This window comes from Culicoides brevitarsis, chromosome 1 (assembly GCF_036172545.1).
Source record: "Culicoides brevitarsis isolate CSIRO-B50_1 chromosome 1, AGI_CSIRO_Cbre_v1, whole genome shotgun sequence".
Lineage (NCBI taxonomy): Eukaryota > Metazoa > Arthropoda > Insecta > Diptera > Ceratopogonidae > Culicoides > Culicoides brevitarsis.
The window spans coordinates 10,779,263-10,796,501 of record NC_087085.1 but is presented as its reverse complement, the minus strand read 5'-3'; the positions used below and the strand labels follow the sequence as shown (position 1 = coordinate 10,796,501).

The 17,239-nt window shown below is 23.9% G+C and overlaps 3 protein-coding genes across 3 annotated transcripts in view; all 3 read left to right on the top strand.

Annotated features, from left to right (window-relative positions):
- On the top strand, positions 1-3,237 carry LOC134827875 (aquaporin AQPAe.a-like). The gene is made up of 4 exons (XM_063840742.1): positions 1-338; positions 1,809-2,018; positions 2,501-2,915; positions 2,981-3,237. The coding sequence occupies exons 2-4, from the start codon at positions 1,810-1,812 to the stop codon at positions 3,113-3,115; spliced, it is 759 nt and encodes a 252-aa protein (XP_063696812.1). The 5' UTR covers positions 1-338; position 1,809; the 3' UTR covers positions 3,116-3,237.
- A 2,268-nt stretch (positions 3,238-5,505) lies between these two features.
- On the top strand, positions 5,506-7,699 carry LOC134836862 (aquaporin AQPAn.G-like). Its single transcript, XM_063852119.1, has 4 exons — positions 5,506-5,972; positions 6,382-6,592; positions 6,969-7,368; positions 7,429-7,699. Exons 1-4 carry the CDS (start codon positions 5,969-5,971, stop codon positions 7,540-7,542), a joined length of 729 nt encoding a protein of 242 aa, XP_063708189.1. The 5' UTR covers positions 5,506-5,968; the 3' UTR covers positions 7,543-7,699.
- A 1,332-nt stretch (positions 7,700-9,031) lies between these two features.
- LOC134837452 (protein groucho-like) overlaps positions 9,032-17,239 on the top strand; it is a 67,853-nt gene continuing 59,645 nt past the window's right edge. The window contains exon 1 of the mRNA XM_063852830.1: positions 9,032-9,277. The gene's annotated coding sequence lies outside the window, so the exon portion shown is untranslated. The remainder of the gene's footprint in view (positions 9,278-17,239) is intronic.

Here is a 17,239-nt window from a genome sequence, read left to right as displayed (position 1 = left end):
TAATACATATTATTGACTAAAAACTGATAACAAAATGTGCCCTCAGTGTATTAATTAATTGTCGACCGATTTTAGTGTATTATAGATCGGCAACGGACACGGAGTTGTTTGTTCTGAAAAAAAAAATTAAAAAAATATTTAAAAAATTTTTAATAAATTTTAAACCCAGTGAAATTTTAAATTTAAAAAAATTAAATAAAAAAAAATAATTAAAAAAAATAAAAAAAAAATAATTAAATAAATAAATAAAAACTAAAAATAGAATTAATTCTATAAAAAAAAAACAAAAATCAAAGGTCGAATTTTGTGTAAAAAAAAATTTGATCAACAGACTAAAGGTAAGTTAAAATTATTCGAAAATTTTTTTTTTTATTTTTCAAAAAAAAAAAAAAAAAAAAAAAAAAAAAAATTTAAATAAAAATAATTCACAAATGCAATTATCCCATCATTTACGTCAACTGACATTCTTACGTGTCTCTGTTGATAAGATATCATCATGTATTTTTATCCTTTTGTGTCATTCTAATTTATGATTGATTATTTAAACCAAAACGTGTGACCCTCACAAATTTTCAAAAATGACGTACTTTTCAAAAATTTTTCCGAAAACATTGTAAAAACGCAATTGACAGTTCATTTACCTTTAAAATTGAAGTGCATATTGTCGCGCTAATGTTTAAAAATAACCATACAATATTTTATTTTATTTTTTTTGAAAAATATTGTGTCGTTTTTCATTATAATATACAAATAAATAAATACGTAGTCTGTCAGTAAAATTTCTAATGATAACCTAGAGCAATGTAAATTTAATGTCTTTCTAAATATATTTAAACTAAAGTACGTAAGGGATAAGCAAATGCCATAAGCCGGTAATTTATAATTATTATACAACTCTTATCAACTTCAGATTAAGTAAGACGCGCGTTGCTCATCTTTTTTCAAAATATTTTCTCGCTATAACACAAAAAACAAACAAGCACATGAAAAAAAAATTGAATTCCTTTTGATTCAAATCAAAAATGAGAAATGTTGACCTATGTACACGCGTGGAATTGATAAGAAAATTTTTATAACGTGCTAAAATTCGATTAAATAATAAAAAAAACGAAAAACACATGTTAACTCTTCGTTCTTTTGTTAATCTTATGTTTGTTATCTACGTCTACTTGAAAAAAAATATCTTGATCTATTTATATTTTTTTTTTCAAAAAGTTTAAAAATGCGTAGAACAGAGTTTCTGATATGATGACACAAATAAACACAACGCGTTACAATGTTTATCTACTTTTCTTTCGTAATCCGCTTATATATATTTTTTTATTTTCATTGAAAAAAATATTTTTATTAAAAATAAAAATAAAAAAAAATTAATTGAATTTTTTTTATTTAAAAATTTCGTCACTTTAGTGATATGCAAGTGCGAAAAATAATAAAAAAATGACCTGAGATGACTTTTCTTATTTTTTTGCGAATTTGACGCAAATTTTTTTTTATTTAAAATACTTTGCGTGGTGAATTTTTTTTTAAGAAATTTTCAAATTAGTCATGTATTTATTTTTAATAATGGGTCAAAACAAGACAATTGATAAGAAAGTGACGCGTATTTTTATCTTGTTCAAACAACAACAATTTATAAATATTTGCACGTGGTAGTGACAACAAATTCTTGATTAAAATGAAAAAAATTATTTTAAATATTGTGCATTCTGTTTGCATGCGAGATATCATAAATTTTATCGTTTTTGAATAAATTAAGAAAAAAATCTTGCAGATTAATTTATAATTAAATTTTTTCTACTTGGCAGCATGAAGTTGGAAACACTTGACAAAATCTCAGCATTCCTCGCTGAATTAATTGGCACGGGTTTGATCACATTTGCCGGTTGTATGGGTTGTGTGGCATTGGACAGCAACAATCCTCCATCGCATTTGCAAATTTGTCTGGCATTTGGATTGATTATTATGTTTATTATCCAGATTTTTGGTGCTGTTAGCGGAGCTCATCTTAATCCTGCGTGAGTAATTTTTTTTGAGTTTTCTAAAAAAAAATTAAAATTTAAAAAAATTAATTCATTTTTAAATAAATATAAAAAAATTAAAAATTAAAAAAAATTAATTATAATCAAAAATAAAATTTAATTAAAATAGAAGAATTTGTATCGAAAATTTTAATGTTTTTTAAATAATTTTTAAATAATTAAATTAATTAAATAATAAATTATAATAAAATTAAATTTTTAAATAATTTAATTTTTTTTTCTTATAATAAAAATTAAATATACTTTTTTTTATAAAAAAAATAAATTAATTAAAAAAATAAAATAAGTTAAAAAAAATAAATTTAAAAAAAATAAAATTTTCTAAATTTCATTTAATTATTAAATTTATTTTTTAATTTCATAAATAATAAAAATTTAATTAATTTTTTTTTATTTTTTAAAATTATTTAAATTAAAATTGTTTTTAAATTAATTTTTCTTCTTTTAAAAAATTTTAGTGTTACCGCCGCTGCATTTATCTACAAATTAATCGACATCAAAATGGCTGGAGTATACATGGTTGCTCAATGTCTTGGCGGTTTCATGGGATTCGGCTTATTAAAACTTGTTACTCCAGCAACTTCTTTCGAGCGAGCTGATGGCGCCGCAGGAGTTTGTACAACGATGCCCGCTGCCAGCGTCACAGACTTCCAAGCTGTGATGGTCGAATTCATGGCAACAGCTGTTTTGATTCTCGTTTGTTGCGGCGTTTGGGATCCCCGAAATGCCAAAAACACAGATTCGATTCCCTTGAGATTCGGTTTCACAATTACCGCATTGGCTTTGGTTGCTGGCCCATACACCGGATGCAGCATGAATCCCGCAAGAAGTTTGGGACCTGCGATCTGGAATCAAGATTTCAAAGGACATTATGTGAGATTTTTTGAAAAAAATTTCATGAAAATTTAAATTTTTAATAAAAAAAATTTTTTTAACAGATTTATTGGGTTGGTCCAATGGCAGCTGGAATCCTCGTAACACTTGTCTACAAAACCGTCTTCTGGCGTGACGTTCCAAAGGAAAATAAGAGACAACCCGAGGAATTTCCCTTGTCGGAGAAAAATGCTGCTTAACTCGATCTAAATACTCTTCACTTCATTGCCATTTCAACACAGTGAACTTGAACTTAATTAAAAATAAAAAAGCAAAAAAATGTAAAAAAGACAAAAATAAAGTGAAAAATTATAAAATTTTACGATGTAACTTTTATTGAAGCTGCATCTTATTAAGCAAATTACCGTGAAAAGGCGATTAAAGCCTGGCGCAGTCGTAAAAATAACGTTCTGACTGACGGCATGCAATTTGGGTGGCAAGGCATGACAACGTGTTGCCTTTTCAATTATGGTCATTGCCTTATGTAACGTTTCATGTAATTTGTGTTTAATTTGTTTTAATGTGACAAATTTTATATTTGCTCTTTCTCTATTTGGCATTTTATATGTTTGTGTCTAATGTATTCAAATATCGACAAAAGTAACAAATCTGGGTTATGTAATAAACAAACAACTGTTGAGCGGTCGTTGATTTCGGCAAAAATTCGTTTAATGAGTGAAGGTCAGTTTAATTAGTCGGTAAATGATAATGTTTAATGTGAATTTTTTTTTTGCTTGATAGAAGGAAATAATTTTTGGTTTGTAAAAAAATTTAAAAAAAAAATTATTTAGGAAAATTAAATTTATTAATTATTATAAACATTTTTAATTTAATTTTAATTAAATTTGATTTTTTTTTAAATTTAACAATATTTTATTTAATATTTATTTTTTTTTAATTATTTTTAAATATTTTTTTTAAACATTAATACAGAATAATAATTTTTTTTAAACTAAAATTTTGAATAAAATTCGAAAAATATATTTTAAAAATGTCCTTGTTAAAGGTTTTTATTTGAATATATTAAATTCCTGATATTCAACTTCTGGGTTTTTAACTACAAGGAATTTCACTCTTGTTTAGTTTTTCGGAATTTAACATTCATGTAACATAAGAAAATAAGTATTAACAAAAATAATAAAAAAAATATGTTCATTACCTGACAAGAGCTCATTGGATTACAACCGATAACGGATTAAATCTGTGAGAAAAATCAATTAAATTGTGTAAAAGTCTTTTCGCGTGTTTTCTGGATATTTATAAAGTAAGTATATTTTTTCATCAAATTTTTAATTTAATTTTTTTTTATTCATTTTTATAAAAATTTTGGTAATATTTGAAAGTTGTTTTGATTTTTAGTCACTTTCTGTAAATAATTAAGTTTCATTGAAATGTCTTAAAATAACAATTAAATTTAAAAAAACACTTAAAATCAGGTTTTGTCTTTGCTTAGAAACAAAACAAGAAGGAGCCAGTTTAGAATGAATCACGGAAAAATTATAAGAATTTTGTTAGAACTTGTTTTTATTATTACTTCCCTTGAATTTTACTTTTTGTTATTCATGTTACTAATATTGTTTTTATGATTTTTTTTTAAATTTAAAAAAAAAATATTTAATTATTTTGTTTTATTAAAATTCAATTTTATTAATTTATTAATTAATTTAATTTAATTTTATTAATTTATTTATTAATTAATTTAATAGAAAAAAAATTTTTAATAAAAATTTCTTTTAAACTATCAAGGATTTCTTAAATTTTTGAGCACCAATTGTTGAATATTTATTTTTTTAACAAAAAAAAATAAATAAATAAATAAAATTAAAATAGGTAAATAAAAAATTAAGTAAAAAAATAATAATAAATAAGGCCGCTCCAAAGTTATTTCGAACTTTTTGTCCCAAAATTAAAAAAAATAATAAAAAAAAAAATAAATAAAAAGTTAGAAACTATTGACTTTTGACATTTTTTAGATTAAAATTTATTTAAAAATATATTTTTCTAATTTAAAAAATAATGAAATGCAAAAATATAAAAAAAGTTAAAGCAGAAAAAAATCTATTTTTTTTAAAATTTTTCTATAATTAAATAATTTCTTTTTGATTAAAAAAAATAATAAATAATTTTGAAAAAATAATTTATTTTTCAAAAATAAAAAAAATCTACGCCACTGTAAAAAATTCTTTCTGTTTACAATAGAATGATAAGAAAAAAGGCGCTAACACGGAACAGTAACACAATTGTCTATTGCATAATTTCTTATCTTTTTTTAAATTTTTTGATAAAAAAATATTTTAATTGATAAAAATTTAATTGTTATAAAATAATAAAAATCAATTTTAATCTTAATTTAATCTTAATCTAACAACACTCCATTTATCTTGAATATCAAATTTAATTACTCGAAAAGAACATTGGCATGTGTCAGAACCATATTTGCTTTGCTTGCAATTTTGACATATCTAAATCTGCTGTGATTAGAGCATGTGCGATGTTGCGCGCCCCTTTTTCTTATCACAGAATTTTTATCTGTAAAAATACCATTTAAATTTGCACGCTGCACTTGTCAAGCCAACCAGTGATTCGCGTCGTCTCGTGACAAAAAGTCGTTTGAAAACCGTGACCAACATTTCTCTCTTTTTTCTCTCGCATTTTTTTTTTTGATTCAGAGAAAGGTCAACGACGATCTTTATCGCTTCTTGTGATAAGAAAAATATGGGTGATAAGATATTTTTTGTTATTTCGTAAATAAAACAGTTTTTTAGATTTATTGCGTGTAGTATTTACTCGAATCTGACAAGTTAGGCGGTTCATTTGAATAGTGACTGTGTAGAAATGCGCACCGTTTAACTGTGAAATAAAAATGATAAAAAATTTATTACATTGAATTAAGTAAATTTTTCTGTTCCTGAGTGACATAACGTACAAAAGATCCATAAAAAGTGTCGGAATTGTCGATAATTTCTAACAATTTGCATCTAAAGAGGAAAAAACAGCGCCTTGAACTGCTTTTTTTGTGACGACAAACAAAATTAAGTTCATCTCACAACAAAATGGGTAAGAAAAGAGAGAGTCAATGTTAATAAAATCATGAATGAAATTGACTTGAAACGAGTTTCGTGCTCATCTCGTCGTCTCGTATGCAAATCAATCGTATCCGGTGCGTTTCTGCAATCATCCAAACTAAATTGAGTCCAAAATCGATACCAATTTAGCTATTAGGGTAGACATGCCATCGCTTTCGATTGCTAAATTGCACACAAAACACCCAAAATTGCAGGTTCATTCATTCAGGTAAACATCGTCTCAGGCATCGTCACATGCGCATCATGCGGCAAAATGCAACAACAACAACAAAAAATCTCCTCAATGATATTCATTTTATCACATCACTTCAGCCAGTTCACCTCACTTCATGGCAACGCAACATATCATTTAAGTGTTTTTTCTCCGATTTTTTTCGCAGTGATTCTAATGAAGTCATCGATACAGGATGCAATTTCCGTATTTCTCGCGGAATTATTGGGCACCGGGATGATTACTTTTGCCGGTTGCATGTCTTGCGTGCCGTGGAAAGAGACACCGAGCAATTTTGAAGTTGCAATCGCCTTTGGACTGGTCATTATGATGATTATTTTGATATTCGGATCTGTGAGCGGAGCGCATCTCAATCCAGCGTAAGTTTTTTTTCCATTCTAAAAAATAAAAAAAAAAATTTAATTAAAAAATAAAAAAAAAATTAATAAATTAAAAAATTAAATTAAATATTAAATTAAATTATTTTAAATATTTTTTAAAAAAATAAATTAAAAGTCAAACTAAAATCTAATGAATAAATTTGAATAAAATAAAAAAAAATTATTTAATTTATAAATTTAATATAATTAATTAATTAAAAAAATATTAAAATTAAATTAAATAAAAAAATATTTAAATTTTTTAATTAATAAAAAAAAATTCAATTCGATAAATTAAATTTTAAATTAATTAAAATTAAATTTTTAAATAATTTAATTTATTTTATTGATTAATTTTTTAAAATTTTTTTTTTAGTGTGACAGTAGCTGCCTGTATTTTCAAGTCCATAACCTTCAAAATGTCTCTTCTTTACATCTTGGCACAATTTCTCGGAGGCTTCTTGGGTTACGGTCTCCTAAAACTCGCAACTCCTGAACCAATTTTCGTGTCAAATATTTGTGTGACAAGCCCGGCGCCGGAAATCAGTCTCTTCCAAGCACTTTTAATTGAATTTTGCATGACAACGATACTTCTGCTCGTGTGTTGCGGCGTTTGGGATCCACGAAGTGCCAAAAATACAGACTCAATCCCATTAAAATTCGGATTTACAGTAGCAGCATTGTCAATTATTGGAGGTCCATACACGGGATGCAGCATGAATCCAGCAAGAACGCTCGGGCCAGCGATTTGGAATCAGGATTTGTCGACTTTTTGGGTAAGATTTTTTTTTTTAAATTAAACATTTTGAAGATTTTTAATAATTTTGTTATTTTAGATTTATCTTTCGGCGCCAATGACAGCAGCAATTGTGATTCCCATTATTTACAAAGTCATCTTTTACCGAGAACTACCGTCGCAAAAGTCAGGAGAGGCTAGTATGAGTGCTTAGAAAAATTATTCATCGATTTGAAGCATCTGATATCAGAAAACCACCTACAATGAATCATGTTATGCGATAAAAATATTTCAACTTCAAATAGATCAATTCACAAAAATTATCATTATTTATTGTAGATTGTACCTAATGTTATAAAAAATGTACCAAAATATACAAAAAAATAAAAATAAAATAAATCAAAATTAAATTAAATTAAATTATTTTTTTTTTAATTATTTAAATAATTTCTGTGCAAAAATAATTTAAAATATTTTAAATTTAAAAAAAATAATAATTCTTCGAGTATTAAATTTCGTAAAAAAATATCTTATTTCTAAAAATCAAAAATTTTAAAATAATTTAAGTATTTAAAAAGATTTTAAATTAAAAATAAAAATTTAATTTTGAGTTTTAAAGGAAAATTTCATTTTTTAAAAAAAATTATTGAATTATTTTATTTTTTGTTATGATAAATTTTCAAAAATAAAAAATAAATAAATAAAATAATTAAAAAATAAATAAAATAAAAATAAAATAAGTTTATACATTCGAGTATAATTTCAGTAGAAATTTAAAAACCATAAAAAATATTTTTACATACGATAAATCTGATTGTTTTCGTTAATATGAGACCCAATTTGCTCCAAGCAAAATTAACGATCAATTCAAAAAATAATAAAACGCAATTAAATTAGCGTTTTTGTTCGTTAAACGACTGTCCGCCATCATTTTTAACGATTCGTTAACAAAAAGCCCGGCAAAACCGGCAAAAGGGCTGCCAGATTTGCTTGTTTCAAACGTGAAATAAGAAAATAATTTTTCCAATTGGATTATTTACAATTTTTTCTCATTTAAAATTAAATTAAAAAGGTCAAAAAATAGTAAGCACTTCATTTTTGTAAATATTTTTTTAAATTTAGAGAAATAAATATTTTTTCTTTGCCAAATTAAAAAAAAATCACTTTGAATTTGAAAAGGTAAAAATATATTTTATTAAAAATTTAATTTATTAAATTGTTCAAAAAATTTTATATTTTATAAATTTTTTTAGATACTTAAAATTAATATTTCTCCGAATTTTCAAAAGAATTAATTATTAAACTTGAGTTTTAATAAATATTTTTACCAAAAACAGCAAAAAATTCTCATTAAATTGGCAACCCTATCCAAAACCAAAACAACTCCATACATCTGTAGCTCAGTACGAGTTTCGCCATCACCGTGAAAGGATCGCTATCACACCGTTTCCCGCAAAAACACAAAAAATTAATAATTACGAAAGAAAATTTGTATGTTATCGTAAAAATTTACTATTGTGAGGGACTTCCCAAAACAAAGAAAAAAGTAATAAAACGTCAAATTTATGTGCGTCAAACATCAAACAACTGTACAAATAATATAAAAAGAGAGAGAAAAAAAAATAATAAAGATAAAAGATAAACACTTTAATGTGCATAATCAAATTAAGTGATTAAATGTAAGTGTATTCAGAAATCATTATCATAAATACAAAAAAGCGTGATTAAAAGTGGCGTTTAAAGCAAAAAAAAAATTACAAATGCATTAGAAGATAAATATCTCTCGTATTTTTAATTTAATTTAATGATTCGTCGTCGGCTATTTTATCGTGGTATTAAATTGCCAATGTCACACATCAATTAATTTGTGAATTTTTTAGAATAAATTAAACGAGGATTAAACTAATTAAAGTTTTAATTTTGGATATCACAAAAAAGTATAACATTCGGTAAGTTTATTATTATTTTTATGAATATTAGCATAATTTAAAGTTGTTGTTTTGCGTTTTGCCAAAAAAAAAAAATAAATATAATATTTATATAAAATATGAATTCCATGAATAATAAAATATATTTTAAGTAGAAAAGGAAACGTAAAAAGAAACTTTTTTTCGCTACACATGCCATTTGCCATCGATTTGGGACGATTTTATATACAAATATATATCTTGGGGATTATTATTTTTGTATTTTATACAACAAAATAGTAAGAAATAAAACTAAAACAATAATAAAAAATGAAATGAGGGAAACGTTGTTGCTTTTATGCCATTTTGTTCGTCGATAACGACACACAATAACAACAACGGAGACGACGACAACTTTTAAACTACACTAATAAATATGTATATTTGATAGTCCATAAAAATTACCATACACAAAATCGTTAAAATAAATTTTTTATTTATTTTTTTTTGTGAAAAGAGAACATTTTTTTTTTGTATGAAAAAAAAACAATATTAATATAATGATGATGATAATAATAATAAACCCATAAAAACTATAAATATTTCATAGCAATTTAACTATTATATTAGCAACAAAATTGATGTGAAAAAATTAAATTTTTTTTTCTCGTCTTGCATGTGTATTTGTGTCTCGCTTTGTCGTGTCACACTGTGGCAGACATTATATTTGATCACACAGCGTGCGGTAAATTATGGTTTTGTGTTAACGAGATCTGGATCATTTTATACATTTATTTTTTTTTGTTGTGTTTGGCAAATTGTTTGATTGATTTTTGTTTTTAAATCCACATTGCGGTTTATTTTTTTTATAATCATGAGAAACTGAGATGATTAAAAAAATGAAGTTTTTGTTCTGACAACGTCATTAAATTACAATGAAAAAAAAAAAAAAAATAATAATAATTTTTTTGTGCAAAAACCAGAACAGAAAGTGTCAAAAAAATAATTTGAGTCGTTAAAATTATAAAAAAAAAAAAATAATTAAATTATTTTTTTAATTTATCAAAAATTTTATTAATTTTAATTTTTAAATAATTTTTTAATTATTTTTAAAAATAAAAAAAAAATTAAATAAAATTAAAAAAAATTAAAAACAATTTTTTAAAAATAAAAAAAAATTATTTTTGAAAATAAAAATTAAAAATTAATTTTATTTAAAAAATTTAAATAAAATAAAAAAAATATACCTACGAAATAAAAAATAAAATCTAAATTAAAATTAAAATTGTATTAAAATAAAAAAAAAATAATTTTAAAAATTAATTAATTTTAATTTTTAAAATTAAATAATTTTTTTATTTTTTTTAAAATAAAAAAATGGGAGGGTCCCATTTGATACATGAAAGTTGATTCAAATAAAAATATTTAAAATTGTATTTAATTAAATGAAAAAAATATTTTTAATAAAATTTAAAAAATTAAATTATTTAAAAAAAAATAAAAAAAAAAAAATTTATTTTAAAAATTAATAAAATAAAATATAATAAAACGAAAAAATTAAAAATTTATTAAATTATTAAAAAATCAAAATAAATCAATTTTTTATTATTATTAATTTAAAACTGTTTATTTTTAAATCCACATTGCGGTTTATTTTATTTTTTATAATCATGAGAAACTGAGATGATTAAAAAAATAAACTTTTTGTTCTGACAACGTCACTAAATTACAATGAAAAAAAAATAAAAAAAATAATAAAAACGCTTTTACAACAACAATAATAATTTTTTCGTGCAAGAACCAGAACAGAAAGTGTCAAAAAAATAATTTGAGTCGTCATTTATTTTGCAGTTTTTATAATTTTTTTTTATTTTTTATTTTTATAGGGATACATGATATACGAAAAATAATAATAACAACAATAATAAAATCAAATGAATGAAATATGCTTACAAATTTTGGATACAAAAAAATAATGCTTGCATATCTGATGAAAAAGTTGGCTGGCACACACACACAAATCACATGCCATGTATTGTTTGCAATATTATTTATTTGTACAAAAGCATGAACGACGATGATGATGACGACGACGACGACGAGTCAGTGCAACAAAACAAAAAAGTGCATATAAAAATATTTTAAAAATTTCGATGTCGTTTTTTTCGTTGTTGTTGTCGAATTGAATACGTTTCATTTACACTGATACTCAATTTTTCGCAGAATGAATCGTTTTAGCAAAAAAAAAAACATACATTAAAACGTTGTCGTAGCAAAAGCAGCAGCAGCAGAAAAAAAATTTATATATATTTATATATTGTAATCGCACTAAGTATTTTTTGTATGTTCAACTCATGTAACGTCTGTACAAATAATACAAAATATATATATATAAAATGAAACATCGACATAACATAGATTCAACAACAAGAAGAACAACAACAAAAAACCGACATGGCATAAGAAGAAGTTTATATTTGCTGTACGTTAACTTACTTTTTTCGGTCCACGTGGAGTGATTTTTGTCACTTTGGTGCGACACGAACGGATCTCAGCCAATGTGATGCCATCTTTGAGTGTTCCGACGAATCCCGATCCACGTTGCCGCCTCTTTTAAGTACTTGTCGTTGTGCTACGGGCGCATTTTTGTGTACTCAGATGGGGTTATTTAAAAAAAAATCGTTTGTGGTTTTGTAATATATATAATTTTTTTCCATGTTGTGTCTGCGTGTGTGTGAGAGGGTTCTGTTCTGGTGTAAAAAAAAAATGAAAAAAAAAAAGAAAAAAACCTTTTAAACTGTTTTAAGTATGTGCTGTGCATGGGTGTGTGAGTGCATAAGCCGTCACAATTTTTTTTCTCCATCATCAGCATGCAGAAAACAAATTTCATTTCTGTTCTGAGGGAGTAATAAAGGAACAAAAAAAGAAGAATCGCACATGCAAATATCGCACTTCAACTCGCAATACCACACGTACATTTTTTGAATTCTGCATAACGCTGCTGATTTCATTAACCACTTTTTTGTGTGTCTGTCCTCGTTCTCTCGCATTGTCGTCGTCGTCATGATCCGCCAAAGTAATTTGCATGCAACTTGTGTGAAGTACTATAAACTTAATAGACTTCGTTTTCGCACATGGAGTCGTTAATAGGTGCATCGAGTCACTCTAACAAACATGCATAATATGCTGCCACTTGAATAATGAAGAACGAAGATGAAGAAGAAATGACGCTTACGACGAAGAGGGTTTAATGGCATTATTTAGGGAGACACGAAAATGTGACTGAAATTCATGTCACTCGAAAAAAATAGAATTTTTTTCACATAAAAAAGCGGCAGCGCTCAAAACAACATAAATACTACATGTTATTATTCTTATAATACCCCGAAGCTGAAGCCTTATTGCAAATGCATGCAAAATATCGCGCCTTACACAAAAAAATAAAATAAAATATGAAAAACAGTCTGAACACGTACTTGAGAAAAAGAGAGAGAGAAAAGTGAGTGAAGGAAAGACTAGGAGGTAACGCTGCACAATATTATTATATGATGCTTATAAAATTAAAAGGATTAAATTATATTTTTTTGCTGCATTCCTCTTTTTGTTCTTCCTTCGCTTGTCGCTCCTCGGCTTCTTCATTATTTTTTATGTGTTCTTTGTGTGAGTTCGTACATGAATGCGTTACTTAATGCACAGTCTCTCTGTATTTTTTGAATGAACAAATAAGATTATTATTACTATTGAGGAAATGAAAACGGAGGAACGCAAAAAAACATTCTCATCACAAATTATATTTTTGCCGTGCCGTACTGTGTGTGGCAGCAGAGAGCGAAAGAGTTTTTTTTTTGCAGGATGGCAAAAACGTTTTTTTTTTTTAATTTTATTGCACACTTACTCGAACTGTGACGAATTGGTGTCTCGCAGATGAGCGGAGTTTTTGATCTTTTTTTTTAGGGATTTTTATTTTTTTGTTATTTGATGAGCATAAAAGTTTTTTTTTCATTTGAATTTTGGAAAAAAAAATTTTTTTTTATTTTTAATTTAAGAATTTTTTTTTAATGATCTAATAAAATTAAATTTATTTTAAAATTATTTTTAAATTTTTTAATAAAATAAAATTTTATTTTTTTTTTATTTTAATTTTTTTATATTAAATTTTTTTTAAATTTAATTTTTTAATTTATATTAAAAATTTCATTAATTTTTTTTTCTAACATTCAAAAATTTTATTAATTTTCGAAATAATTATTTTTTTACATAAAAATACTCAAAATTGTAAATTTTCGAGCATTAGTTTGTACAAAGCTTAAAAATTTATTCAAAAATATTATTAATTAAATAAAATATATAATTTTTTAAAAATTTAATTAATTAATTATTTTTTTTAAATTATCAAATATTTTATTAATTTTATTTATAAATAATTGTTTAATTTATTTTTTAATTTTTCAAAAAATTTATAAATTTTAATTAGGTAAATATTTATTTATTTATTATTTTATTCAAATAAAAATACTCAAAATAACAATTATTGAATAAAAAATTTTTTTTACAGCATAGAAATTGTAAATTTATTTTAAAAAAAATAATAAAATAAAATATAATAAAACAAAACAAGTAAATTAAAAAAAAAAAATTAATAAAATTGTATTAAATTAATTATTAAAAAAAAAATAATAAACTTAATTATTAAGTTAAAAATAAAATAAATTATTATTTGAAAATTAATTACCTAATAGAAAATAATAAATTAAAAATATTAAAAAATAATTAAAATAAAATATTAAAAAAATATTTTAAATATAAAAAAAATAATAAATTAATTTTCAACACATTTCGCAAAATGCATAAATTCATGTGCGAAACCCAAATTTTTTATTAGACTCACATTTTTACAATTACACTTGGAATGGATTGGAATGCACAGTGAGTGGTTTGATTATGCAGCGCAGTGACGATGACGACGGCCGACAACGACGAGTGAATAAGCGCATAATATAATTGGATTTAATGGTGTTATATATCTTTATAACATAATCGTTTGTACTTTTGATGCACACCACTTCTTTCTTCATAAAAAAAAATCGAGGAATAATGAGCTTTCGCATAAATACTTTGTACTTTGGTTCAGTAGTTAGATCGGGTTTTAAAATTCTCTCAAGAATATAATGACATAAAATATTTATCAAAAAAGGATTTTTTTCTTCTATTTTTAACGCATAACGATATAACGCCGGTCTACCTCCTGCTTTTTTTTTACAATTCTCTCATATTTACGAGCAGCAGGATGTCTTTTGAAAAAATAAAAAAAAATAAACTCATGAACATTCAATTAAACAGTGTGATATTTTACAAAGAATATTTTTTTACAGCTGAGAATTTTTTTTTCAATATTTTTATTTGTTAAGAATTTTTTTTCTCTCTTTCCTTGAGGAATAAATGCATAAACAGCAATAAAAAAATTAAAATAATAAAAGAAGAAGGAACAAATGCCCTTTTTGTATTTTTTTTTTGAAAAATCGGACTTAGACATGAAATAATATGCCTAACCTACGAATTAAGACTAAAAAAGTCGGAAACAAAGGGGATTTTTTTTGTTTGAATGTTTATTTATTTAAAATTAAGAAGCAGGAATTTGTTAAGGATTTTCGTCACTTTTTGTCCTTGACCATTAATTGCCTTGTCGTTTATTTTTTTCTTTCAAAGCCAAGCATTTCCTGCTTCTACTGGCAATCAATAACGAAATCAATTACAAGCCACACACGTAAACTCTTAATCTTTAATCAAAATTTAAATGATTTTTTTCGCTTATTACCTTCTTTTTATGCCATGCACCTTTCCTCGTGATTACAAGAACATTACAGCAACTACAACAACAACAACTAAGCACGAGAGATGGAGTGGAGAGAGAAAGAAGTAAAAATAAATAAACATAAAATCATGTTTCAATTTTTAATAACACCCTCTCACGCTTTTTCGTACCTCTTAGCGTTATAAACATAACATAAGGAAGATGCAATTGTGAGAAAAATTTCATGTTTTAATTTTTTAAAAATAAAAAATATCGAAAAAGTTAAAAAAATAAAAAGTTTATTTCAAAAAGTTAAAAAAATTCATTTTCACGAAAAATTGCAAATTTTGAAATTTTTTTAAACAAAACATTTGTAAATGTCAGTTCAAAAATTGACCGTTAAAAATTTAAAAATCGATTTTTTGACAATTTTTTCTAATTATTTATTAAAATTTAATTAAATTAAAACTTTTATAAAAACAAATTTTATTTTAAAAATTAAAAACATGTTAATTAATTTTTTTTTTTTGGATAATTTTTTAAATTTTGAAAAAATTGTAAATGTCAATTCAAAAAATGACCGTTAAAATTTGAAAATCGATTTTTCCTAATTTTTCTAATTTAAAAAAATAAATTTAGTTTTAAAAATTAAAAACATTTTGTTTAAAACAAATTATTTTTTTCCGTTAATAATTTTTTATAAATTTTGAAAAATTTGTAAATGTTAAAAAAGTTACTGTTAAAAATTTGAGAAATAATTGTTTATTATTTTTTATAATTATTTAATATTGAATAAATAAATTAACAAAAATTAAATTTTAAAAAATTAAAAAAAGTTCAAAAAATATGAGTTTTAGAATGGTTTTCATAAAATTTGAAATTAAAATTTGTAAATGTCAATTCAAAAAATGACCGTTAAAATTTTAAAATAATTTTGTATGCTAATTTTTTAAATTTAATTTTTTAAAAAATTAATTTTAATAATTTAATTTTAAATTTTTAAAAAATTACTTTTAAAATTTTTTTAACCTTGAACAGTGAATAATTTTTCCTTATTGCCCCAACCTCAACATTCAAAGGAAGAAAAAAAACGGAATGTTACATGTTTATAAAGTGGGCATACCTACACGCCACAGAGAAGAAATTACAATAAAACGAGATAAGTGTAAAAAAAAAAGTAATAGACAACGATAATTATATTGATATCAGCGTGAAGCCGTTCTCGTCGTTGCTGTTAATTCAGACAAAATATAGCGTTTTACGTGCACTGCTATATTATAATAAAGACCAAAATTATAGTGTATAAAGATATGATAATGATCACGTGTGTGTGTGTTTTTGAGCGCAAAGTGAATGAGCGAGAGTGCTAGAGACGTGTTTCTGCTGCGAATTGATCATGTTTTAATCTATGTTATACATGATTACATAGTAATATCACGACAACAAAGTCGTGCTGGCAGCACATGTACCCGCGTTTTTTTTATTGGTTTCTGTAACATTGAAACTGAGCGATGAGAAAAATTGATAAAATTTATGTGTTCTATAATTTTTATGTGGGTTAATGAGTCCTTTTTTAACATTCAACATCTAACACGTAGACAGACATCGGACAGGAAAACCTTTCTAACAGTAATAAAGATACATCATTAAATGAACTGACCATCCTACGCGGCGTTTAGACACGACTTGACATGATAGGCAGGCCAGGCAGAAAGGTAACCATAGTTATTATTATATTATTATTACGGCAACAACAACATGATTGTAATGAGTTCATATTGTGTGAAATTGGTGTTTCTCATGCTATGAAAATAAACGAAAAATCTGAAAATTAAAAAAAAAATCAAAAATTATTTTTTATAAAAATAAATTAATAAATTTTAATTAATAAAGATAAAAAAATTAATAAAAGTATAAAAAATAAAAAAATCAATAATTTAAAAAAAAAATTAATGAAAAATTAAAATAAATAAATTTAAAAATAATTAATAAATACAAAAAGTAAATCAATTAAAACATTAAATAAAATTTAATTAAATTAATAAATAATTTTAAAAAATTATTATAAATTAAAATAAAATTTTTATAAAATATTTTTTTATTGAAAATTTAATTTAATAAATTATTAAAATAATTTCTATGTCTCAAAATAAAAAAAAAATAATAAAATAAAAAATTTAAATTATTCGTTCAAATTAAAAGTAATAAAGGTT